The sequence below is a fragment of the Urocitellus parryii genome, chromosome 3 (genome assembly GCF_045843805.1).
Source record: "Urocitellus parryii isolate mUroPar1 chromosome 3, mUroPar1.hap1, whole genome shotgun sequence".
Taxonomy (NCBI): Eukaryota; Metazoa; Chordata; class Mammalia; order Rodentia; family Sciuridae; genus Urocitellus; species Urocitellus parryii.
This window is the reverse complement of record NC_135533.1, coordinates 216,743,915-216,768,165: the sequence shown is the minus strand read 5'-3', so window position 1 is coordinate 216,768,165 and position 24,251 is coordinate 216,743,915. Positions and strand designations below refer to the sequence as shown.

At 52.2% G+C, this 24,251-nt stretch overlaps 1 protein-coding gene across 9 annotated transcripts in view; it reads right to left on the bottom strand.

Annotated features, from left to right (window-relative positions):
• Positions 1 to 10: 10 nt before the first annotated feature.
• Positions 11 to 24,251, bottom strand: part of Ranbp3 (RAN binding protein 3) — a 56,415-nt gene continuing 32,174 nt past the window's right edge. The window contains exons 4-18 of one of the 9 annotated variants that reach the window (XM_026404303.2): positions 23,175 to 23,211; positions 22,999 to 23,085; positions 21,267 to 21,338; positions 16,670 to 16,735; positions 15,658 to 15,750; positions 14,007 to 14,134; positions 11,078 to 11,197; positions 8,902 to 9,005; positions 8,037 to 8,115; positions 6,932 to 7,034; positions 6,342 to 6,466; positions 4,695 to 4,815; positions 2,129 to 2,271; positions 1,447 to 1,630; positions 12 to 1,344 (exon numbers count right to left, since the gene is read on the bottom strand). In XM_026404303.2, the coding sequence (XP_026260088.1) occupies positions 1,301 to 1,344; positions 1,447 to 1,630; positions 2,129 to 2,271; positions 4,695 to 4,815; positions 6,342 to 6,466; positions 6,932 to 7,034; positions 8,037 to 8,115; positions 8,902 to 9,005; positions 11,078 to 11,197; positions 14,007 to 14,134; positions 15,658 to 15,750; positions 16,670 to 16,735; positions 21,267 to 21,338; positions 22,999 to 23,085; positions 23,175 to 23,211 (1,506 nt within the window). In that variant the 3' untranslated portion in view covers positions 12 to 1,300. Of the gene's footprint in view, positions 1,345 to 1,446; positions 1,631 to 2,128; positions 2,272 to 4,694; positions 4,816 to 6,341; positions 6,467 to 6,931; positions 7,035 to 8,036; positions 8,116 to 8,901; positions 9,006 to 11,077; positions 11,198 to 14,006; positions 14,135 to 15,657; positions 15,751 to 16,669; positions 16,736 to 21,266; positions 21,339 to 22,998; positions 23,086 to 23,174; positions 23,212 to 24,251 lie in introns of all 9 variants that reach the window. The other 8 variants (XM_026404304.2, XM_026404307.2, XM_026404309.2 and 5 more) reach the window with 8 other exon arrangements.

The window sequence follows — 24,251 nt, the reverse complement described above, 5'->3', positions numbered from 1 at the left end:
AAATACATTTCATATGACAATCTTACATAAATGTTCCAAAACACATGGGCATTGTCTGGTTTTCCTTGTCACTAGTTGGCTAAGGCGTAAAGCAGAGAAGTGTGACCGGATCTCCTGGGCAGGCCTCTGGTGTCTCCCCTGGCTCAGGCTTGCAGGGGGCTGGGCAGTGCAGACCCATGGAGCCACCCTGGCCCTGGGGCTTCTGGCTGCCCCTGGAGGTGTGGGTGGCACAGCTGCAAATTGGGGCCTCCTCTTCACGGGGGGGGGGGGGCAGGGCTGGGGGATTTCCCCTAAAAGTCCTGAGGAGCCTTGTGCACAAGATCCACCTCCTCTATGGGCTGCCCTACGGGTGGTACCCAGGCATCCACTCCTGTATGCTGCGTGCATGGGGACAGCGTACTGTCTGGGACCTGGTCCCCATGGCTAGCTAGGGCCCCGCTGCCTCTCCCAGAGGTCCCAGCCCGTTGTGAGGGTATGATGTCCAGGGCTGTGCAAGGAGTGGCTCACAGCAGGAAGCAGGCTGGCGCCAGGTGCCCAAGGACAGATGGATCACATGATGTGGACGGGGAAGAGGCTACTAGGGGTCCCTGGGGCCCCTCCCAGGCTCCGTGGCCTTTTTTTAGATAGGCATCTCCAGACCTAGGCCAGATGGAAGCGGACACCCCACCGCCCCGTGACTCAGCTTACAGGAACCCAGGTGGACAGAGTGGGGGCCTACTGACCCCGGCTCAGAGGCCAGGACCACAAGAACAAGCCCTCAAGGAGCTGTGCCTGCTCAGCGCAAGAGAGCAACTCGATCCCAGAACTGAAAACAGAGCCTTTGAAAATTAAAAAAAAAAAAAAAAAAAATTGTAAAATATAAACCCATCAAATCAGAATATGGGAGACAAAGAGCCACACGGAGCACCCAGGCCCAGTGCTGGCTCCAGGCAGGTGCCACCCATGCAGGAGGGAGGGTGCGGTGGCAGGGGGGCCAGAGGCCCTTGCTGCACCCAGAGGCTGCGACACGCAGGGTGAAGAAACCAGGTCTCCCAGTCCCAGTGAGAAGCTGTGACAAGTCTTAATGTGCCATTTCAGAGGAGGGGCAGGGAGGAACGTTCTTTTTTTGCTCATCAATATGATGAGGTCTCATGTCCCAAACCACATCCAGGCAGCTCCCGAGTGAGTCTGCTTTCCAAGGGACGCAGATCCAGACTGTGGTCAACCCAGTGGGTGTGGCTCTGCCCTTGGTGCCGCTGCCTGCAGGGAGGGGGCGGGCGGCAGACAGACGACCAAGCAGCAGCCTCCTGTGCGCCGGCTGCTATGTGCTCCCCGGCGTCTGCCCGTCACCTTCCTCACCTGCGCCTGCGGGAAGAGCAGCGTCACCTTGGGGCCAGTTCTGGCTCGACCCACATGGGCCGGGAGGTCAGCTTTGGGCCCCTCCTGGGCAGGCAGTGCCTGGCTCACCGGCCCCGGCAGCCCCCGAGGGAGCCAGCACATCATCATCGCTGTCGTCCTCCTCGTGGGATGGGGCGGCCCCAGGCTCAGGGGCGGGCATCTTGGCCTCTTGTTCCTGCTCCACACGGCTTCGAAGGGCCAGGATGCGGTGGTGCAGGGCAGCGTACAGCTGGCCTGTGTCCTTGGAGCTGGCCTGGGGAGGCAGGGGGTTGTGAGGGCCTGGGACCCATCCTGCTGGGCATGGGGGTGGGAGGTGTCCTACTCACAAGGGGACCTGGCTTGCCAACCGGTCACATCCATAAGGCCATCCCCACCCCTAGGTGGCTGGGAGGATACTGGGGCCAGGACAGAGGTCAAGATTGGGGACACATGTGTCATCCGTTCACATGACACAGGATGGGGTGACCAACACGCAGGGTTGTTTGTCCTAAGCACACCTCTGACCTTGGCCAGCCCATAAGGGGGAGACAGGGAGAAGGAAACAGAGGGTGAGGTGTCCTTCTGGGTGTGCTGACCTCAGGGCACACCCCATCTCCACAGCTAGAACACAGGTCTGGGTGACACCCACAGGAGTCTACCGCCCAGAGTCCAGGCAAGTGGTGCCCAGCATGTCAAGGAACCCCGCGTGGTGGGTGAGCTATGGGGTACAGCCTTCTTTCCGAGTCCAGCAGCCTGCCCAAGGGTGGCTCACCGAGATCAGGAAGACCTTCACACCCTGGTCCTCAGTATCCATGGCGGTGATGCGGATGCTCTTCTCGCTGGCCTTGTCCATCTGCATCTGGGCCCACAGCTTGGTGTTGAGGATCAGCCTCAGGCTGCCCTGGGTCCGCATCACTGTAACCAACAAGGCCACTCAGCCTGGCCCCCACCCCGCTACCACAAGGGGCAACAACCTGAAAGAGAATCCAACTGGGCCAGCCAGCAATTCTCCAGCCCAGCTCCTGCAGGACCCTGGTGGATCGGTGGCTGCACAGACTGGTGTGGCAGGCCAGTGGCTGGAGGCCACATCCAGCCTTGTGAGAGTTCTGTTTGGTCCACACAGGCAACTGCCAGGACAGCCATTCCCTTGGGGAATTGGGGGATTGGAGAGGGCAGGAGACGGGCTGCAGGAGGTGAGGGCTGCACATGCTGAGAGGGAAGCTGGGGCCCTCTTGACCATCCCCACTCTTGGGCCAAGTCCTGGCCCCTATCCTCTGGTTTTCTTAGGAAAAAGAGGAAGTAAGATGACTGCTTAGAGCATCCACCAAAAGGAAGCCAGGACGGAGGGCAGCGTGCTGTGGAGGGAAGGGCAGGCCTTGTCTCTCTGGATGCTGCCCACACTGCCAGGGCCCATGCACCTGGCCTGTGTCCATGGCATGGACATGGCTAAGTCTCATCTTCCTGCTGGCTCAGCTCTGCCCACTGGAGGGCTAAGCTGTCACCTCTGCCAGGGGCCCTCCTCAGCTAGATCTCCCTGTGCTCACATCCCTGGGCCAGGTACCTGCCTCAGACATGGGGGCTGGGGAAAGGACAGGGTGCTGAGGGTGGTGCTTGGTAATCGGGGAAGGGATCCACGGCAGTGGGCTGGCCGCATGTGCTGACAACAGCTGGGGAACCCCACCATGCACACTCTGCTCACACATTTGAATGCTTCCATAAGAAAATGGTAAAAGTCAATTGAAGCTTGGTGTGGCAGCACACACCTGTTAATTCCAGTGACTCAGGAGACTGAGGCAGGAGGACCACAATCTCGAAGCCAGCACGGGCAACTTTGCAAGCCTTGGCAACTTAGCAGGATGATTCTCATCTCTGCTCTGACCTCAGGGATGTTTCTGAATTGAACTGTGTAAAACAACACTTAAGGGGAATGTGAGCTACCTTGGGCCAGAAAGCCACATGAAAAAAAAAAAGGGGGGCCAAAAAATACTTTGATTAGAGAAGATGAGAAAAGATGAGCATGTGCTTTTAAACACAGACACACACGTACACAGCTTTCTCCAGTATGTGCACATATTCATTTTTATAACAAGTTTACTTATGGAAATAAAATTCATGTATTAAGATGGCCCCGTCTTGTTATCTATGATAGTTCACAAAAAACTGAAACAACCTAAATGTCTGTCAGGGATTAAATAGGGGGCTAGGGTTGTGGTTCAGTGGTAGAGCACTTGGCCTAGCATGCATGAGGCACTGTGTTCAATCCCCAGCACCATATTAAAAAAAAAAAAAAAAAAAGAGAAGAAGCTAAATAAACAGAGACTAAATATAGTAATTGCCAATAGAATGTTCACATAGAAGTTTTCAAAACCAATTGTTATTTATTTTTTTGCAGTACTGGGGATGGAACCCAGGGCTTCATGTGTGCCAGGCAAGTACTTTATTACTGAGCTACATCCCCAGCCCTTTTTAAATTTGATTTTGAGACGGAGACAGAGCCTCACTAAGTTGCCCAGACTAACCCGGAAGTTGCAATACTCCTGCTTCAGCCTCCTGAATAGCTGGCATGACAGGGATGACCACTGTGTCCAGCTGATAATCTTTTCTTATTTTGGGGGGTATCAGGGATTGAACTCAGAGGCACTTGACCACTGAGCCATATCCCAGCCCTATTCTCTTTTTTATTTAGAGACAGGGTCTCCCTGAGTTGTTTAGCACCTCGCTGTTGTTGAGGCTGGCTTTGAATTCACCATCCTCCTGCCTCAGCCTCCTGAGCCACCAGGATTACAGGTGTGGGCCACTGAGACTGGCTGGAGAATCTTTATTTTAAAGGGAAATTTAATGCTATTGGAAAATGCTCACAAATAGTAAGCGAAACAAGCAGAATATAAAATTGCCCTATTTCCTTAAAAAAGGACCACAAAACAGGAGGAATCAATACGTTACGAGCAGAGACTTCTCTCTTTAAAAAGAGATAATTAATGCTGTATTTCTTCTTTCTCCTTTCTACCACAAAATTGCTATCTTATCAGTGAAAGTAAATTTAAAACTTGCTAAATATTTCAACACTAGGGAAAAGTCTTGGAAGGGCTGGCAGCTGGAGTCACTGGGTCAGGCCTGTTTTGAGGGTGCCCAGCTGGCAGGCTGACTGGGTGTGCTGGGGCCACACTGTCCCGTCTCAACTGGTCTTCCATTCCTAGGCCAGGTCAGGTTTCCCCTTCACTCCTTCTGGAAAGGCACTTCTTGTCTGATCTTGGAACAACCCCAAGCCCTTTCTCTCCATAGGGACCCTGCCATGCCCACCTTCAGGAGGCCTGGCAGCCCCTCCCTCGGCAGCTCACCAAGTCGGGACTGCAGTGTCCCATCGTCGGTCGATGCCATGTCGTTGAGCCTGAGCAGCCCCCGGCCTCGCTCCACCCAGGACTGTGAGGTCTTGTCAAAGACAAACAGCTTGCACTGGGTCTGGAATACACATGGCCCTTGGTGAGCAGGGCCCTATCAGCTCACTGTCGTGCACACCCTGTCTCTGTCTGGGTTACCTGGATTACCAGGGCCAGCAAACTATGACACAGGGCCATGGCAGGTCCTTGCCCAGCTTTTTTTTTTTTTTTGGTACCGGGGATTGAACTCAGGGGCACCCGACCACTGAGCCACATCCCCAGCCCTATTTTGCATTGTATTAGAGACAGGATCTCACTGAGTTGCTTAGCGCCTCATAACGTGATGAGGCTGGCTTTGAACTCGCAATCCTCCTGCCTCAGCCTCCTGAGCTTCTGGGTTTATAGGAATTTACAGCCATTGTGCCCAGCCTTGCCCAGTTTTTTAATCCTTCCCTTAAACTAGGTCAAGTCAAACAGTAGTAAAGAGATATTAAAAAAAAAAAAAAAGGGATTTTAGAAACAAAAGAAACTACAAAGATACCCCCTCCCACCCAACCAGGATGGCCAGAACCAGAGATTGTCAGCCACTGCAGGAGGGGAGTGACGTGGGGAGCTGCTGTGGAAGAAGAGCACTCCCTCTGCGTTCCTCAACATGCTAAACACTAAGTGTCCACTTGACCCAGCAATTCCACGCCCAGGTGTCCCCATGTGAAAGCTCACTGAGTATCAACTGGTGAACGGACAAGCAAGTGTGGTCCCAGCATACACTGGAGAATTTCTCAGCTGTGCAAAGGAACCAGGCTCTGACACGCTAAGGCAAGGATGAGCCTGAAACAAGCTCAGCGAGGAGCCAGCACAACAGGTCACCGAGCACACGACTCCACTGACAGGAACTGTCCAAAAGGGCAAATCCACATACAGGAAATGGATTTGTGCTTGTCAGAGGCTGGGGTGGGCAAGGGATGACTGCTCAGGGAAACGAGGCTTCTTTTTAGGGGATGAAAACGTTTTAAGTTTTCATTTGTAGTGACAGTTGTGCAACTCTGTGCATGCACTGACGACCCCTGCGCTGTAAAGGGCACCTTCTATAGATGTGCGCCATCCCTCCACAAAGCTCTCACATGTGTTAACAGGAGAAAAACACACGGCAGAAAACTCATGTAGCCCCTCAGAGGAAAAAAATGTGGACCCCCCCACGTCAGTGACCCCGTCATGAGCAGATGAAAGAAACAATGTCGGGTGGAAAAGCAGTGCCAACAGAAGCCCGCGGCACTCCACGAGGCTGGCAGACACATGCACATCCGGGTGGAGGGAGGGATGGCCGAGGGCGGTGTGCAGCACACCAAGGGGGTACCTCAGGAAGGGCGCCCAGGCTCTGGCCATACCCAACCCCCACCCCGCCAGGACTACGTGGGGCGCCAGTGTGACAAGTAATTCAGCCGTTCAGTATGGGTGAGGAGAGGAGGTGCTAGGACAGTCTCATCCGTGAGCTGCCTCAGAGAGTCAGCATGAGAAGGGCCTGGGCAGGCAGTGTAACCTCAACGGGCCTGTGACCACTGTGAAAGATACCGCCCCACGCCTGTGCCCGCCAGTCCCTGCAGCCCTCACCTGTAGCACATTGCTTTCTGCCTCCTCCCCAGTGATCACTTCCACTTTCTCCAACAAACACTTCCGCGCTGTGGCCTTGGTGTAGGCAGCCGCTGACTCGACCAGGGACTCTGCAATGTTATTAGCTAAACAAGATTGACTATGTATTCGGAAAGGGGCAAGAGGGTGACTCCCAGTGGTTCAAAAGTACTGGTCTGCCCTGGGGAGGCCGGCCACCCCTAGCAGGCCAGACGCACTGCCTAGAGGGGACCTTGCGGGAAAACCATCTAGAGCCACTACATGTGAAATGTTCTCATTCCTCAGAGGACAGGACAGTGGGGCTCCTGAGAGAGGATGCAGGAGATCCTTCCTGGCCTGCTTCAGAGCACCTGGCACAGCGGCACGCCCGGGGCCCCCACGCCCCTCAAGGTGCACAGCTGCCTCCAGCTGAAGCACAGAGCGCTGTGGTCACAGCCACGGCTCTCAGACTGTTCCTAACTGGTCTCCACCGCTGGGGAAGACAGGTCCTGCAGTCCTCCCCCATGGGATGCAGAGATACAGTGTCCCTTGTCACTGGTCACCCCAAGCTGACCTGCGGGACTAGGATGTACCTTTCTCAGGGGTGGCCTCCTGGGAAGACGACTCAGATCCAGACTCGGCAGCTGCGTTGTCCCTGCTGGCATCTGAGCTGACCTCGTTTAACTTGGGGAAACTCTGCAGGGAAACAAAAGGAGAATGACTACGTGGTGCTGGTGGCAAACCCAGGAGGGGAGAAAGCCCTGGTGGGGAGGGCAGTGCCAGACCCTTCTTAGCTGGGCCCCTGACTCTGCGTGATGCTCCCCAGCACCATGTGGGGCCAGTCCTAACGGGCCACCCTGAATGTCACACGTGAACACCTGAGAGCTGCCCCAGAGCCCTGGGAACACGGTCTCTCCTAGCATCACCAGCAGACTGCCAACACGGGCTGTGCCATTCATCTGTGTCTGCACACCAACCTGTGAAGTGAGTCTGCGAACAGATGGTTGTGCAGGAAAAGGGCAGTACTGACGTGGGGACAACTTGCTACAAACCAGACAGAGCTAGAAAGAACGATGACGGGCCAGAACAGAGCCTTCCCCACAGTCACAACTGGCTGTGGCCGTTCAATTGGGAAGAGAAAGAATAGAGGCAGGAGGAACAGTGCTCTAGAACCCTCTCCCATGCCAGCTGGGCTCTCTGGAACAGAAAATGGCCTTTTCATATACCCAAGTGTCCTGGCCATGATGTGTGCCCGGATGCCCAGACTGACCTCGTTCCACAGTCATGGCTGGCTCTACTTCAACAGGGAACAAAAGACCTGCTGCCCCCACTGGCTTCAGACTTGTGGTCTGGGTGGGACTTGGGGGCCTGCAGCATATGGCCAAGAACTTCAGCCTCACACGGCTGTCACTCATTCCGACTGCCCTTATAGGGATGGAGAAGGCACTCTGGCTGTCATTCTGGCCCCATGGCTGCAAGGGAAGACCAACTTAGGACTAAGTCAGCCCCCTGGGCCACCAGAGTCAAGGGCCAGTCCATCTTCAAGCCGAGTCTGAGCCTGATTTTTCTCTTTTATTTACAACTTAAAGTCCTGATTTTGTAGGAGACATGGCAGCCACAGCCACATGCCTATCAATCAGGGGTTGGTGCTAAAGCTTTTGGGGTCCAAGAAGAAGAGTGCCACGAGGGGCTGCTCACCAAAACACGCTCGCTCATGTTCTGGCCGAAGACGAACTTGTTGCTGGAGGCGTCGGCACTGTTGGCTGTGTTCTCTAAACTGGAGAGGAGATGTGCCGCGAGTGTGTGATCAGGTAAATGTGCACGTGTGAACACGCGTACACCAACATGCAGGTGCAGGAATGACCACCCCCCCAACATCGGCAGGGAGCAGTCCGGACCCCTCTCCCTCTACTGACGGGCAGCAGCTAGCGGGACCCAGGGTCCCTGAGCCATGCACACTGCCAGGCAGAAACCCAGCCTTAGCTTGCTTGGTGGAGGATCCCAAGGCCATGCTCATTAGCTCTGCAGGCCTGTCTCCCAGGCAGGGAGACCTCTCCTTCTGAAGCTCTGGGGAGTAGCACCTCAGGCACCAACCAGGGCAACCCACAGCCTTCACCCCACGTAGCCACACCCACGTTAAGGGGCATTGGGGTTGGCCCCTTGTGGCTACAGGAGGTGACCAAGCTGCCACTGGACCTATCAGCTCTGCTCTAGTCGTTTGGTCCACGTGAGAGGGTCACTCTGAGGCTAGGCTGTATCCTCCATATGCCCCTGATGAGCACACTGGACTCTGGTCTTGTGGGAGGTCTGTTGTTGTCTGGGACAACCCTGGCCCATGGCTTCACCCAGAAGGGGGAGTAAAGGAGGGCCTGGGGCACCTCGACTATGATGGCTTTTGCTTCCTCCTGCTCCACACCCCTTGGGAAAGACAGAGCTGGCTCCTGGTCTAGCACCAAGGTCCCCAGGCCCAAGGCAGAAAGATCATGAATGGCCCCCACTGTGGCTGAGGCTCTCTCCCACCACCTCTTGCCAGTTCTGACACCGGCCCTGGGCTGGGACCTACCTGGAACTGATATACTGGAGAAAGTAGTTGGTGGCAGCTGGCGTGTCTGAGCTGGGCTGTCCGGCACTCTCCAAGCCAGCTACATCGGTATTCTCATTCACCAGCTGTGAACAGAAACACCCCATCAGGACAGAAGGGCCTGGGGCTCTACAGCTGTCTGTCTGCAGGACTCTGCACTGTGGGTCACGGCTCTGAGGTCAGCTCATGCTGAGTGCACATGCTATGTGTGGCAGAGCGTGGGGCTTTCACCAATTTCACATGTTGTTTTTAGTGGTTAAGATAGAGAAACAGACCACAGAGCACTCAGGAAGCTCTTCTACCTCGCCACAGACACCTGCCCTGAAGCTGGTGCGGGGCCAGTACTTCTGACCACACCACAGAGCACAGATTTGCACCCTGGGCCTCCCAAGGGGCTGGGTACAGACAGGATAGAAGCACTCTCTGAGGCTCTTTCAAGGCTGCCCTCAGGGGAGATGCTGAGAGATCTGACATAAAGACTCCAAGGCCCTGGACATCTGTGAGACCCTGATCCCACCCACTTCAATGTGAGGGACAGAGAACTGGGCCTGAGGTCCAGTGGCCAAGTTCAGGAAGCCCTGAATGGCCTAAGTGTAGGTGTATTTCAAGTCTCTCACCTGTCCCTAGTGGGAACAGGCAAAAGAGATTCATTATTTTGTCTGAAAGCTGCGGCAGCGTCAACACCTAGTTTCTGTGTTTCAGGACTGGTCCTGCTGTCGGACAGGGAGTTAACAAGCAGGCAGCAGGAAGATTATCCGGCACCTTCTCAGCAGAAATTTTTGATTCCTTATTTCAAGCTTTCCCATTGGGTGCTATGGACACTAGGCTGGGTCATTCTCTGGGTGGGCATCCTGAGTACTGCACTTCAGGGTGCTGAGCAACATCCCTGGCCTCCACCCATTCCATGCTGGGACACCCCCAGCTGTGTTACCACACTAGTTCCAGAGATGGCCACTGATGCCACCTCTCAGGCTACTACAGAAGCTTCTTGCCAGATGAGCTGCTGAAGAGCCGTGGCAGAGCATTCTGGGCCAGCTGCTAGGAAAGGCAGAGCTCGGGCTTCCCAGGGCTCCAGCCCACGGGGCCCAGAGACGCTGTCCTCCGACACTGCCAAAGCTTCCCACTCAACTCGAGTGTCCAGACATGACTGACACACCTGAGGGCAGCCAGTGACAGATGCCTGCTCTCACCTATCCTTTTTTGGTGGTACTGGGGATGGAGCCCAGGTGTGCTGCACCACTGAACTACATCTCCAGCCTTCCTTATTTTTCACTCATCAGCTGGAAACAGAAACACCTCATCAGGACAGCAGGGAGCTCCAAGGTTACCTAGGCTGGCCTTGAACTTTGGATCCTCCTGCCTCAGCCTTCCTTCCAAGTCACTGAGATCACATGTTTGTACCACCATGTCCAGCTCCCAACCTTTTTTTGAGAAAATAAGGTGGCCATGCACAGTGTTGTGTCCTGTTGTTCCAGCCACTTCCAGGCTGAGACGGGAGGATCACTTGAGCCCAGGAGCTCAGGGCCAGCCTGGGGTTGGGGCTCAGTGGCACTTGCCTAGCACATGCAAGGCCCCGGGTTCGATCCTCAGCACCACATAAAAATAAATAAGTAAAATAAAGGTGTTGTGTACAATTACAACTAAAAAATAAATACTTAAAAAAAAAAAGGCGATGATGGTTTGTCATAGCTGGTACACGAGTGACCCCAAAAGTGTGTGCTGAAGGTTGCCCTAATGTAGCAGTGTTCTGAGGATGTGTACTGGGGATGGAGCCCAGGTGTGCTGCACCACTGAACTACCACTGAAGGATGGACGGAGGCCGTGGCACGCGCCCTCGAAGGGTATTCCTCATCTCAGACCCTTTCTGTCTCCGTTCCTGGCTGCTCTGAACTAAGTAGCTTTCCTCTGCCATGTCCTTCCTCCAAGAGGGGCTGCCTTGCTCAGACCTAAAGGGACGGAGCAGGCTGGATGAGCTCGAACACCTCTCAGCCTGGGAGCCGTGATAAACACCCTCTTCTGTATTTTCAGATATTCTGGTTAAATCTAAAAGAAAGTCAACTGATTTTCTTGTTGAACATGAAGTCATTAAAAATAAACAAATAAATAAATAAAAATCAAGTTAGTAGTTCAGTATCTCATTCAATCCCTGATCACATACCTTAACTCTGTCCCTCAAGTTCTGCCCAAATACAAAGGCTTGCTGTGCAACTTGATCTTTCTTCTCACAGTTTTCCTCCTCAGAAGTATTGCTAGATTCATTTTTCTGGGGCTCTTTCTCCTATTAAAAACAAAACACAAAAATTGGGAAAAGGAGACACATTAGCCCAGATACACAGAACCAGAACACTCTTCTGTCTTTTCCATGTGGCTCTTTCGGTTGGGGTCCTTGGGCCAGCGGGGGCCCGAGGACTCCCCAGCGCACCTGCCTTGCCAGCAGCAGGGTCAGCTCTCCCTGGGTAGAGCCTTGGGAGAGGCAGACAAGGACCCATTCCATGTGCTGCAGGTTCCCTAAACAGGCGCAGGGCTCTGCTTTAGATAAAGGGTATGTGAGGGACAGGCCTGAGACCAGCGGCTCCCAACTGGCAAGAGGCCCCCCCTGCCTTGGTAGGGCAGAGGGCTGGCTGCCAGCCTCTTCCCATGCCTTGGCAGAGGTGGTTCCTAAGTGGATAGTGAGATGCGGTAGCCTGGACAGGCAATTCTACTCACCTTGGGATGCTTGGAACCCATAGTCCCCTGGGTTACTTAACAGGAACTGGACCTTTGAAGGCCAGGGTAGCCTAAATGGTACCAGAGCTTCTGGGCATAGAGTCAGACTAGGTTTTGGTTTTGAAAAGCCCACTGATGAGTGGTGGCCTTTCTGTCTAGGTGGATAAGATGCAGAGATCAACATCACACCCAACATGGCTAGAAGCTACTTCTGAGACCCTGTTCTCAAAACACTTGGAGGAGGGCTCTGGCAGAGAGAGTCAGAGCAAGGTACTTGCTGCAGCACCATCGATACTGGCAGAGAGCTGGAAACAACCCAGAGGTTCATTGTTAGCCAAAGGGCTAACATAACTTAGGATTTAAAACACAATGGGGAAAAACTCACAATGCAGCTGCTACTGAGAAAGGCAAGATGCCCTCAGCAATCAGAAAGATAAACAAGTTGTGAGATATGAAAGTGTAAATCCATTTTGATCAAGAGTGAACCGGGTGGAGTGGTTCAGTGGTTAACCCTTTTCTAGCACATGGGAGACCCTGGATTCCATCCCAGCACTGCCAAAAAAGCAAAGCAAATAAAGCCCCATGAGTCACCTGAGCCTTAAGTCTACCATCTCATGGTCTCCCATGGCAGCATGTCAGAAAACCTCTTTTCTTTATATACTGCCATGTTTCTGAGGTGACAAGAAAGACGAAAGTCTGCCTGGTGAACCCTCAGTCCCTGCAGACTAGAGTGTCAGAGGATAGCAAGTGTGGCAGTGCCAGCAGCAGGAGCCTCCACTTCTGTCCTAGTGTCAGCCACATGCAGAACTGCTGGTGGCACGTGTGGCCTGTGTGGCTCCACCCACACCCACAGGGAGCACTGGCTGGGTGGCAGAAGGGGGATGTCAGGAGGAACTGGGAGCCAGATAGAATCATCCACAGCCCAGCACAGGAGATGGAGAGGAGCGATCCCGGTGGCCTGCAGGGCTGGGGAAGGGTAGATGCAGAAGGGCAACTCAGGGGGATACCTTCTGGGTTGGGGTGGATTGAAACTCTCCAGCTCGTGTGAGCTGTGGCAACTGGTGCCACCAGCATAGCCATGCACTCGCTGTCAGGAAGTGAGCGGTGTCAGGGACAGGCTGGGCCTCTTCCAGGAGCCCCTCCAACTCAGAAGAACTGTGCTCCTGACCCACTGCCCTCAACACCTCAGCAGTTCCTATTCCCACATTTCCAACTGAGAGACCTGTGGTTTGAACACGGGGGCAGGGGAAGTTCTAGAACATAACTAGAGACAGCCAAGCTCCCACCTGAGTGGAGGGTTCAAAACCACAGGCAGCAGGTCTGTTGACTTGGCTGCAGAGTGCAGAAGACACGTGGGCCCAGCTAGGCTTTTCAGAGATGCCAAGTGGTGCATTACTACAGATGACCAAAAGGCACCTGCCAAGCTTGGGAGCAGCTGGTCATCTAATATCCCCCACTTTAGCTGCTGTGAAATACATTGCCCTGGGCCTCCACAGTCCGGGAATCCTGGGGGACCTTTTAATTTTTCTTAAATGAACTATTCCCGAGCTGCCCCAGGCATGCTTTCCAACTCAACGGAACCACTCAAATCCTGGAGAACTGACTCTTGTGTGCAGAGGGGGAGGTTCTTCTTCCCATGAAATACTGCAAGACAATCATTCATGAAAGCCACTCCTCTGGACCCAGTGACTCCCAGGACTCAGGATAAGTTACCCCAAAGGACCACACATACTGGGGGCCAGATGCTCGGTGGCACAGGGCCTGCCCAGCAGGCTGCTTGAGGCGCTAATCTCCCGGGCTGAGGAAAGGACCCCCCTGGCAGGCTCATGGTTTGCCAGTGTTCTAGGGTCTGTGGGCACAGGATGATGGTTCTTGTTCTGAAAGCATGGTCCCCCATGTGGAAATGGGGGTACGCTGGAACTTTGAAACGGTGGGGCCTAGCACAGGTGGCTGGAGCACAGGGTGGGGTGGGGGCACTGCCCTTGGAAGGAACTGATTGAGTTGTCATGGGACCCTGTGGAGTTCTCTCTAGGCAAGATGTTATCAAAGAATAAGACTGTCCCCTCCCTGCTCCCAGCTTCCTGTCTTGCCTTGTGATCTCCCTCTCGCTCCTGCCGTGATGCTGATGCCATGAAGAAACACGGCCAGAGGGTCCTAGGCAGAGCTGGTGCCCTCCTGTTTGGACTTTCAGCCTCTAAAATTGTGTGCTAAATGAACCTCTTTTCTTTATGTACTTCCCAGCCTGGGTATTTTTCTAGACCACTGGGCAAATGCAGAAACAGGCCCACGGCTGAAGAGCTGTGAACTCAGCAAGAGGAGTTGACTCTCCGGGTCCTGCTGGGCTGGGCACATGGTGGCCCCCTTCCCCAGAACACACTGACCTCAAGTGCATGTGCCTCGTCAGCAGATTCAGAGGGACTTCTCCGTGCAGGGTTTTCTGGTGATAATGATGTCGCTGCCCCCAAGCAGTCTGCTGGGATGCTGACTCCATTGGTGCCACTGCTAGGGACTGTGGGAAGAAAGGAGAGTGGGGAGTGTTGGGCATCCAGCCAGGACCCCTCCAGCCCACCTCTCCTGTAGCTGGTAGAGGTGCTGCACCCCATGTAGGGACCTCCTTTGGACAGTCAAGTCTCCTTAGTAGGAAAGGGCCTGGCATCTCTACTAAAAGCCACTTGCCCTGAGATAAAAGAACAAACAGGGAAAATCTCACAGAAGTGAGGAGGTCTTGTCTTTATTCAAAAAAAGAACTGTGTGAGTTTTCAGTGAGTTCAGAAGCATTACTGCTACTTAACCAAAACAAACAAAAAACAAGAAAACACATACTGGGGAACAATTCTTTATGAAACTAATTTTTTGCATAAAAACAAAAGCTGGGCATGGTGGCACCTGCCTGTAATCCCATCAGCTCAGGAGGCTGAGGCAGGAGGATTGCAAGTTCCAGGCCAGCCTCAGCAACTTAGCGAGACTCTGTGTCTCAGAATAGAAAAGAAAATAAAAGAGCTGGGGACATGGCTCAGTGATTAAGTACCCGTGTGTTCAATCCCCAGTACCAAACAAAAATAAACAGCACCCCCCCCCAAAAACCTCCAACTCTGGGCTGGGGTTGTGGCTCAGCGGTAGTACACTTGCCTGGCATGTGTGAGGCACTGGGTTCAATTCTCAGCACCATGTAAAAATAAATAAAGATCTATATATATATAAAAACCCAACTCTGGAGAGCATATGACTCAAACATTAAAATCTGTCCTTAGCCGGGCTCAGTGGCACGTGCCTATAATCCCAGCGGTTTGGGAGGATGAGACAGAAGGATTGCGAGTTCAAAGCCAGCCTTAGCAAAAGTAAGGTGCTAAGTAACTCAGTGAGACCCTGTCTCTGAATAAAATAAAACAAAACAAATCAAGACTAGGGATGTGGCTGAGTGGTTGAGTGCCCCTGAGTTAAATCCTCGGTACCAAAAAAAAAAAAATAAATAAATAAAAAAAAATAAAAAAAAATTCTGGCTTTGACTGTTAAACATCAAATTAAGATAATTTCCTCTATAATTAAAAACCCTTCAGAAATATTAACGAGTTCCCTGTGTTGAGAGGCTGAGCTGTTTCTGATGAAGAGTTCTCAATTACAGGGAAAGACCAAAAAGAAGAAAAGCTCATAAATAAGAAAGTTAAGGATTAACTAGAAATAGGAAAAACTGCTCCTGGTATGGATGTGAGGGAGACACAGCTCAGGAGTGGGTGTGAAGTGGGCAGGAAGATGAAAATGTTGGCCCCATGACCATAACTGGCAAGTCTTCTGAAGACCTGTGTGGCTCATGGCTAAGTTTTGTCTGTAGACATGCAGGGACAAATCTACGTTCACAGGCTCAGGTTGGCTTTTATGAAGACAGTGAGTGGGTGACGCATGTCTGACCCAGTCACACTGCCCAGAGCCTCAGGGAGCCTGGGCTGGTTTAAAGGACCTCCTCTGTTCTCTCTGTATTTCTGAGTACACTTAGTGGTTTCCTGGGAGCGCTGGTTCCTGGGCTGCATCTCTTACTGGATTGCGACAGTGCTTTTGGCTGTGGGGCTTGCAATACGGCTGGGCGGAGAACACTGCGCTGCTGTTCCTTGGGCTTCTGGCTTGGCAAACCTGCAATGGAAGTCGGCTTTCCTAGGGCCCTGGATGCCCAGCAGAAATGCAGCACCCCCCCCACTCCCGTCCCCCAGGCACTTCGGAAAAAACTAACCCCCCCGTGTCCCTTGCTGGCTGGATTAGGCAAGGAAGCAGATTTTAGAAAACCTTTTTTTTTTTTTTTTTTTTTTACAACTAGACATACAGATTCTAGCTCTTTATGAAATTCCCACATCACCAATCATGACTGTGAATTAACCCAGCTGGTACACTCATCAAGGACAATACTGGACTCAAGAGTGAAGAGAAATCATGTGCACGCCTGTAATCCCAGCAGCTTGGGAGGCCAAGGCAGGAGGATCGAAAGTTTAAGGTTAGCCTCGGCAACTTAGCAAGACCCTGTCTCATAATAACAAATAAAAAGGGCTGGGGCTCCAGGGTTCAATCCCCAGTACCCTCCCCCCGAAAAAGTGAAGAGCAGATGGTGAGGAGGAGGGGAGGGCATGGAATTCACAGCAATTCCCCAGATTTTGGACTCTGGGATCATATAAAGGCATCTTCTGTACCTACTCTTTAAAAACCACATGGAGAAGATCCCTCTGCCAAATACAGGCTGGGCAAGGACCCTGAGAGGAGGTGTTCTGTCCTTGCAGGCTTCCATCTAAGTCCAGAGCAGGGGAGCCAGGCGCTCTGGTCATCAGGTGAACCCTGGCACACTGGGCCACACTCTGGAACCACTGCTGCTGCGGAGCACAGCCCACGCCGCCTCTCCTGCTCTGAGTGCAGAGAGCCCCAGCAGCTCCCTGCTCAGAGAGGTCCTCGTAAGCAGCTTTCCGTAGCTCACAGGTCAGGTCACACCCAGAGAGCAGGCTGTGAAGGAGCCTGGAGAGATCTGAGGAAGCCCTTCCCATCACCTTTCTGGATGTGGGCCACCTACCTGCACTGGGCGCCTGGCCATGGATCAGTGTCGGTGGCTTCAGCCGGAACCCGCTGCTCTTTTCCTCTATAAGCACAAGACAAAACATGAAAAGCAGACCTGCCTGGGGCAGAGCAGCCAAGCCCAGAGGGCACAGGACAGAAGAAGGGCTTCAGGTCTAGCCTCAGTGACCATGGGCCTAAGGAACTTGGGAAACGTTTTCAAATTAACAGAAAGGCAGAAGCTGGGGCCAGCCAGCAGGCAGCTGTGCAGCCCAGGTTGTAAGAAGCACTGGCTCTAGGGCAAAGTGCTGACAACAGGGGACAGGAGGATGAAGGGATCAGCGGAGGTGATAAAGTCCCCCAAGATCAGAGCCCTGCCTCTAGAGCGGGATTCCAGGCAGACAGCTTAGGGTTTACACTCGAGGACAACAGGATTGGTCTCCTTTTTCCTAGAAGACTTGTCCATCAGAGAATGTGTCCAAGGTCAAGAAAAGACAAAGTGGCAGATGGCGGGTTTGCACCACCCCCAGATATGCCCCTGGAGCTTTGCCTTGGTGCTGGACAAGAGCACCCCTAGCCACCTGCGAGAACAGCAAGTGCCCAGGGATCCTGGGAGGGCTAGAAAGCCTGGTTTTGGCACAGTCTGTTGTCCACAGATCCCTTGACTGACAGACAGGTCTCAGTGACCTTGCCCACGGAAGGTGGGGAGGGCAGTCTAGTCTGATCTATAATAGGAAGGATGATCACAAAGGCCTGGGTCTTCTGGAGAGAGCAAGGGTCTAGAGGCAGCCTTGCTTTTATGCTAAGGGTCAGCCCAGGCCAGGGTGCAGGGCATGAGACCAACATATAAAAATCAATTGTATTTCTATATACTAGGGTGAATAGGTGAATACTCCGAAAATGAAATTAAGAAAAAAATTCCATTTTCAACAGCACCAAGAGAAATAAAATACTTGGGAATAAATGTAACAGAAGCAAATTTTGTTGGAAGAATTAAAGACTAATAATATAAAGGGAAACAGAATCCAAGAGGCCACATAGTATATGACTTCATTGATAAGAAATGTCCAGGAGTTGGGTTGTGGCTCATGTGTGAAGCACTGTGTTCGATTCTCAGTGCTGCATATAAATAAATGAACAAAATAAAGACCCATTAACATATAATATATATATATAATGTGTGTGTTTATGTGTGTGTGTGTGTATGTGTGTATATATAATGTACAGAAGGGGTAAATCCACAGAGACAGGAAGTGAAATGGATTCATGGTTTCTGGGGGCTGGGAGAGGATGGGGTGACTGCTCATGATCCCCAGGAGGGCTTCTTTTTGGGGTAGTGGGAAGGTTCTAAAATTAATGATGATCTTAGCAGCATAACTTGGTGGGTTCATTAAGAGCCATTCAACTGTACAAGAAAACGACAACAAAATCTAAGAATCTCATCAGATCAAACTCTCAGAAATAAGATCAAGTCAGAATTCAGAACAAGCAGGAAGGCTGCGGCCCACTGACGAGGTGCTGCTGAGCCCAGTGCTGTGAGGCTGATGTCTCTGGTGTGACAGAGCGGCCACACAACCCCCGAGGAGGTGCCAAAGCACCAGGGAAGAGGCCCGCCAGGTGGTCCATTCCAGAAGGCAAATGCTGAGTTATTAGCTGATGACTAGCTATTTAGTCACATTTTTCAAGTTGAGGTCAAATGCACAATTTAAATAATTTTTCAGAAGCCCTGAGAGCTAGTTTACAACATTTATGTTTTGGCTATAGAATGCTCCTCAGCACCTGGCTGGGTAGAGCCTATGCCAGGCCAGGCTGGCAGGGGCAGAAGGCCTGGGACATCCATCATGGCCACTGAATGGCCTACTCCAAACCTGGCCCACCCTACAGACACACAGGGAATCCATGCTGGGTGCTGCAGTGAATGGACAGACGTCTTGTCTTTTCCTTTCCAAGCACAAGACAAATATGAAAAGTACGCCTGCGTAGGGGTGGGACGCTTCTAATGGCAACTGGGCACGCAGAGGACAGAGGGGGCACAAGGTAGCAGGGAAGTGCGCTTGTGGGGTGGCCAAGCTCTGGAGGCCCTGTTGTAGGACCTGTTCCATGAAACACTTCTTTTAGAAATGCGCTTTGTCTGCAACACAAAGCTTCTGCCTTGTGGGCTGACCCCAATGTCCGCCACATATCCCAGGTCCTGCTGGGAACAGGCATTGCTTCCCATGGGCCCAGTGGAACAACAGAGTCCCAGGGGCAGCCCCGGTGAGCAAGCAGGCTGCTATCTGAGTGCTTTCTGCCCGCCTCCCAGGGACCCCAAGTGAAGTCTGAAGGAAACAATGCCACCCCGATGGAACTCCTGATTTAGTCAGAAAGATGCCCTGGAACTAAACCTGGCCTGCGCCAGATGGAGGAGAGGATCCCAGAGCAGGTGGCCCGGTGGAAGTGTGCACTGAGCAAGGATGGGATGGGCTGGTCTGGGCTGGTCTGGTCTGCGCGGGATAGGGCAGGGCAGGGCAGGGCAGGGCAGGGCAGGAGTGGGCTAGGCTGCTAAGGGGTGGGACGAGCTGAGAAGAGGCAGAGTCAGGTTTCTTCCTTGCAGAGGAGAGGTTGGAACATGCACTCTGCCATACTGAATGAAGACCCCTTCTGGCCCTGGGTTATGCAAACAGGCAAGAGATGAAGCAATCACGCAGGTGGAGAGCTGTGCACGTTCCCAGGTCTGCCTACAAGAGGCTCAGAACCCAGACCTTGGATCAAAAGGCCATTCTCTACTACAAAAGGACAGGGTCCCTTTGAGAAATGAGGAAGAGTCCAGGACCAGAACAGGGAAAGATGACAAGCATGGAGTCTCTTGTTGGGACAGAAAGCAAAAAAAGTGTTCAAAAGAACAAAGGGAACCTGAGGAAAGGGGAGAAGTGCTGACCAAATTATGTTGTTATGTTGTGAACAGGTACAAATACGTAAGGACAAACCCCATTATGAACTACAGTGCACCAATTAAAAAAATGTGAAAACAGAACGAAGGGCACCTGACCCAGCAACACAGGAATTTGCCCGATTGGGGTGGGGGAAATGACTTCACGTGATTGGTGCAACTGGTGAACTATGTTCAAAGCAAATGGTACAACTGGATGATTTCACCTCTTTGAACCATCAAGGGGAATCCTGCTAGCAAGAGGACAAAGCCAATATGGTGCGCACCAAGAACAGGTGTCCCTCCTGGGGGTTCCCACCCAAGACACTCCCTGGGTCTCTTCACCAAACCCAAGGACTTTCACAAGACCCATGGCCTACAACCTTCACAGATGGAAATGTGACACTCTGGTTTAGCAGATGGAAAGTGAGATACACAGGGTGCGACATGGACATGATCCCTCTACCGTAAAGACGCAGTGGACAAATGAAGGAAGTGAAAGGCAGTCTCCAGGTGACAGTGTTGTGGAAACATTCTACTGAAGGTTTTCAAAATTAAAGTTAAAAAAGACGTGAAGTTCACTGTGTAGCTGCCCTGACACGCCTCCCACATGGCCAGCACTAGGGTATCAGGGACTTTAAATCAAGGCTTTGTCTAAGCTGTGGAATGGACCCCAGCCATCTTGGCTTCCTGGGCCACCTGCTCCTAATACTAGTGGACAAAGAGGAGAGGGGAGACTCAGAGGTGCATCTGAAGAACGACTCGTACCTGTGCTCACAGCGCTCCCATGATGGATAATGGAGACCACAACCAGGGACTGGACTGGCGGACTTTGCCTCCATGGTTCAGAATGCTGCCTGCCCAAGTGACACCCAGGTACAACCTACCGGCTGGCTCTGAGGACCTTGAAGAACCAAGCTCCTCCTTGAGATGAGGTCAGGGGGTCAGTTGAAACAGTTAACTTCTAGAGTCAAAATGAATTCCACTGTTTCAAATTACGCCACCCAAGTTATAAAAACTCACGTCACCTCTTTCCTTGCCAGCATGGGACTTATCTCACAACGCTTCTGAAGTTGGCAATGGGTTTATATAAGGCAGGTTGGGTTACAGAATGTGGGTTGTTAAACTTGCTCACTAAATATTTTATGGGGAATTCCAGCCATGTGGGAGAAATTTTCAAGAAACTCTGGAGTTGGTTCTCTAGCAAAAGACCAAAAAAGGAAGGCTCTTGTACTCTGCAGAAGGGATCACATTGTTTTCCTCAGCTTTAAAGTTGCGATGATACATACTTATCTGAAAAGACCTGGGCAATATTAATGTGAAAATTTAATACACAGAAATGGATCTGGAAAAAAAAAAATCACATGTGCTTCATAGTAGCTATTTTGGGGTAGGAGAGTAGAGAGGGGGCAAGGGAATTTCTCTTCCCTTTGTTTTTTTTTTTTTTTTTACATTATGAATATATTGTGTGAAAATTTGAAAATAAATCTCTCTGTCTCCCCCTCCCTCCCTCTCCCTCTCCCTCTCCCTCTCACACAGTACTGGGGATTGAACCCAGGGTGGTTTTTTGTTTGTTTGTTTGTTTGTTTCCAGGGCGTTTTTTATTTTGAGACAGAGTCTTGCTAAGTTACTGAGAATCTCACTACTGTGTGTATCTCAGGAAAATCCCCAGGGACTGGTGGACGGGCAAAGGGACATGAGGTCTCACCTGGGTCTGAGTCAGAATTGCCTGCAGAGGACTCGCAGAAGGTTGATGGCATAAAAACATTGTGTTTTGACACTGTCGGCATGGAGATGCAGGCGGGGGAGGGAACAAGAGGGAAAAGAGCATGAGTAGGCGGGGCACACAAGGGGGGATTCTCTTGCGTGCAGGAGCATGAAGACAAGCATTTAAACTCTCAATGAGAGTGGAGCCTGTCCTTACAGCCTCAAGTGGTCTGACAGCTGGCTGCCCATCTTAGCTCATACTCCCAGCCCTACCTTGGCACCCTGGGCCCTGGCAGGGGCAGCTGGCACATAGGGCCTCACTGAAGGCTGCCTCAGCCCATTTCTCCTCAGCAGCAAGGCGTGTGCCCTACCCTGATGGTTTAAGATTTTTCTTTACAGCAGCAATTGCTTCTTGGGGTGTGGGCCAGCCCACAGGGTCCACAAATGAAGTGGAACTCCCTGAGCAACAGCTTGAGTGCACCGAGATGGGCTGCAGCAAAGTGGAACTGGAGGGCAGCATAAAACTAATGCTCACCAATCTCCAGCTCCACTTCTGCCCCGACATTGTGGTGACTGAGTAGGAAGGGAAGCTGCCTCCTCCTACAGGAGCACCTGTCCAGGTGTGCAGAAAACTTTAAACAAGGATGCAAACCAACCAGGCAGCTCCTTAATATCTGGGGACAAGTGACAGCATGTCCACTCGGGGGCCTCATGCAGCTGATAAGGGATGTGGCAATATCCAAAATAGACATTAAGGGCAGGAGGCGTGACAGCATTGCTGGACGCTGCCTCTGCCCTGTGCTCCTGCAACGTGTGCATCTCTGTGTGAACAAAGCCACGTTCTGAGTGATCTTTCCCTTGCAGTGATAGCCACGGCCACGCCACGAAGTTCACAACTGCAAAACGTTTTCTGTGAACTTCCCAAGAATGCATTTTACTTTGTGCAACCAGAACTCATCTCTACACACATGTGCCTCCAAACTGGTGATGCACACAGACCACAAAACAATACCAGTGTGGACCAAGTCACTACGGGGAATAGCCCAGGGCCAGCGGTTACCCTTGACCCTGCAGGGCAGCTGCATTCTGGAGGCGAGGACCAGGTTGTCTAAGCTTCCTGAGTAGTCCCAACTACTCTGTCCTAGAAACCTGCCTCTGCCAGACTGCCTGTGTGCCTAAGGGGCTGTTGCCTCCACACTGCACGGATGCCCTGGGTATAGTTTAAGACTTTTCTTTACAGCAGCAATTGCTTCTTGGGGTGTGGGCCAGTCCACGGGGTCCACAAATGAAGTGGACCTCCCTGAGCAAGAGCTTGAGTGCACCGAGACGGGCTGCAGCAAAGTGGAACTGGAGGGCAGCATAAAACTAATGCTCTGGCCCTTCCTCCAAACCTCATCAAGTCCCCTCCCCTGGGCTGCTCCACTGTCAGTGCACAGTGTCACAGCAGTCTCAGGAAGGATTATGAATGGTCAGAGCCCCTCCCAAAAGGGCTCTCGATGCTCGGCCCTTGTCTCCTACTTCAGAGGCACAATTTCTTTACTGTCATCCTCTGTCTGCTAAGTCTCACCATGCTGCTAAGTGTCACTGACTGCACATAGGGCAACTTCTGAGTTCATTCCTGAGAGGCCACATCTCAGGCTGATCCTAACTGATCTGGGCAGGGGTCAGATGGTGGATGTGAGGTGTCAGAAGGGAACAATAAACGACAAAAAGATAAATGCTCTTATCATTACCTGACTGTGAAGGTGGGAACTGGGTTAAAGAGGACGTTCTTTCTCGCTTGACAGGAGGGCAGTAGTTTCCATCTTCTCGGTCAGAATCTACAGAAAATAATGAGGAAGAGGATGAACATCAGGCTATCTCTGCCTTCACCACCAAAGATGGCCATTCGCTTTGGAGACTTCCTTACCTTCTCCTGCTTCAGGACTGGAGCCTCCAGCTGACCTCTGAAACAAGAGCACATGGCAGGCTGGTGAGAGGGTGGTGGGCGTCCCAGGACCCAAGCCCCAGCTCTGGAGCCAGTGGTGCTCAATGCACAACTGGGGCCAACTCCTGGTGCTGTCTCTGCTGCCTTCACAGAACTTCAGCCCACTCAGAGGCAACTTCTGACTGCTTTTTGTGGTGGCTTCCCAAACCCAGAATCCTCTTCATAGCTCAAAGACTCCCAGCATGGGACCAGGTTCTCTGCTTCTCCACAGGTCACAGCTGACTGGCATGCCACCCCCAGACTCAAGCACAGCACAACTTCACCTGGCCATGATTCATCCTGCCAAGAGCTGACAAGCGACCCTCTCCACCGCAAGGGCAGCAGGGTTGTTTGAAATGGCCACTTAACACTGGATCCACTTGGTGTCCACTCCTTGCCCAGGAACAGCCTCCTGTTTCAAGCTGGGTATTACTGCCACAGAGGGTGAAGGCTTGATGCTTGGGGTCAAAGTCCACTGCGAAGCGTTTGGGACAGAACCATCTAACCCTGTACAACAACTTTTGGACCACAGAACCACCACAAGCCAAGAGAAGGGGGCGCAAAAATTGCCTCCTTTTACAATTTTTAATTCCAGAATATAAACAAGTAGCAGTTAAGATTTAGAATGAGCGCCCCCAACCCCATACACAATCCCTCACATAAGCCCCTTCTTAGGGGTATATTGTTCTCCAGACCTCAGCAGACACCAGCAAACTCTGAGGAGGGAAGGAATACCATTTCATTTAAGAGTGAGAAGAACCAATTTCCTATTTTTGAAAAAATCTCCTCAGGAGTCAAGTTTGGCCACAGGAGGACTATCTGCCTCAATGAGCTGTTAGGGAGTAAATGAGATGATGCATGTGAAAGTTCTCTGCAAATTGCAGAGCAGTGTGTGAAAGAAGTAACTGGAATAAATAAAACTGAAGGTGACAGGGACCAGGAGAGATCCTCCCGCAGGGAGAAGTGCTGGCACTTTTTTTCCATAAAGGGCCCGTCAGTGCTTTGGCTTGGCAGGCCACA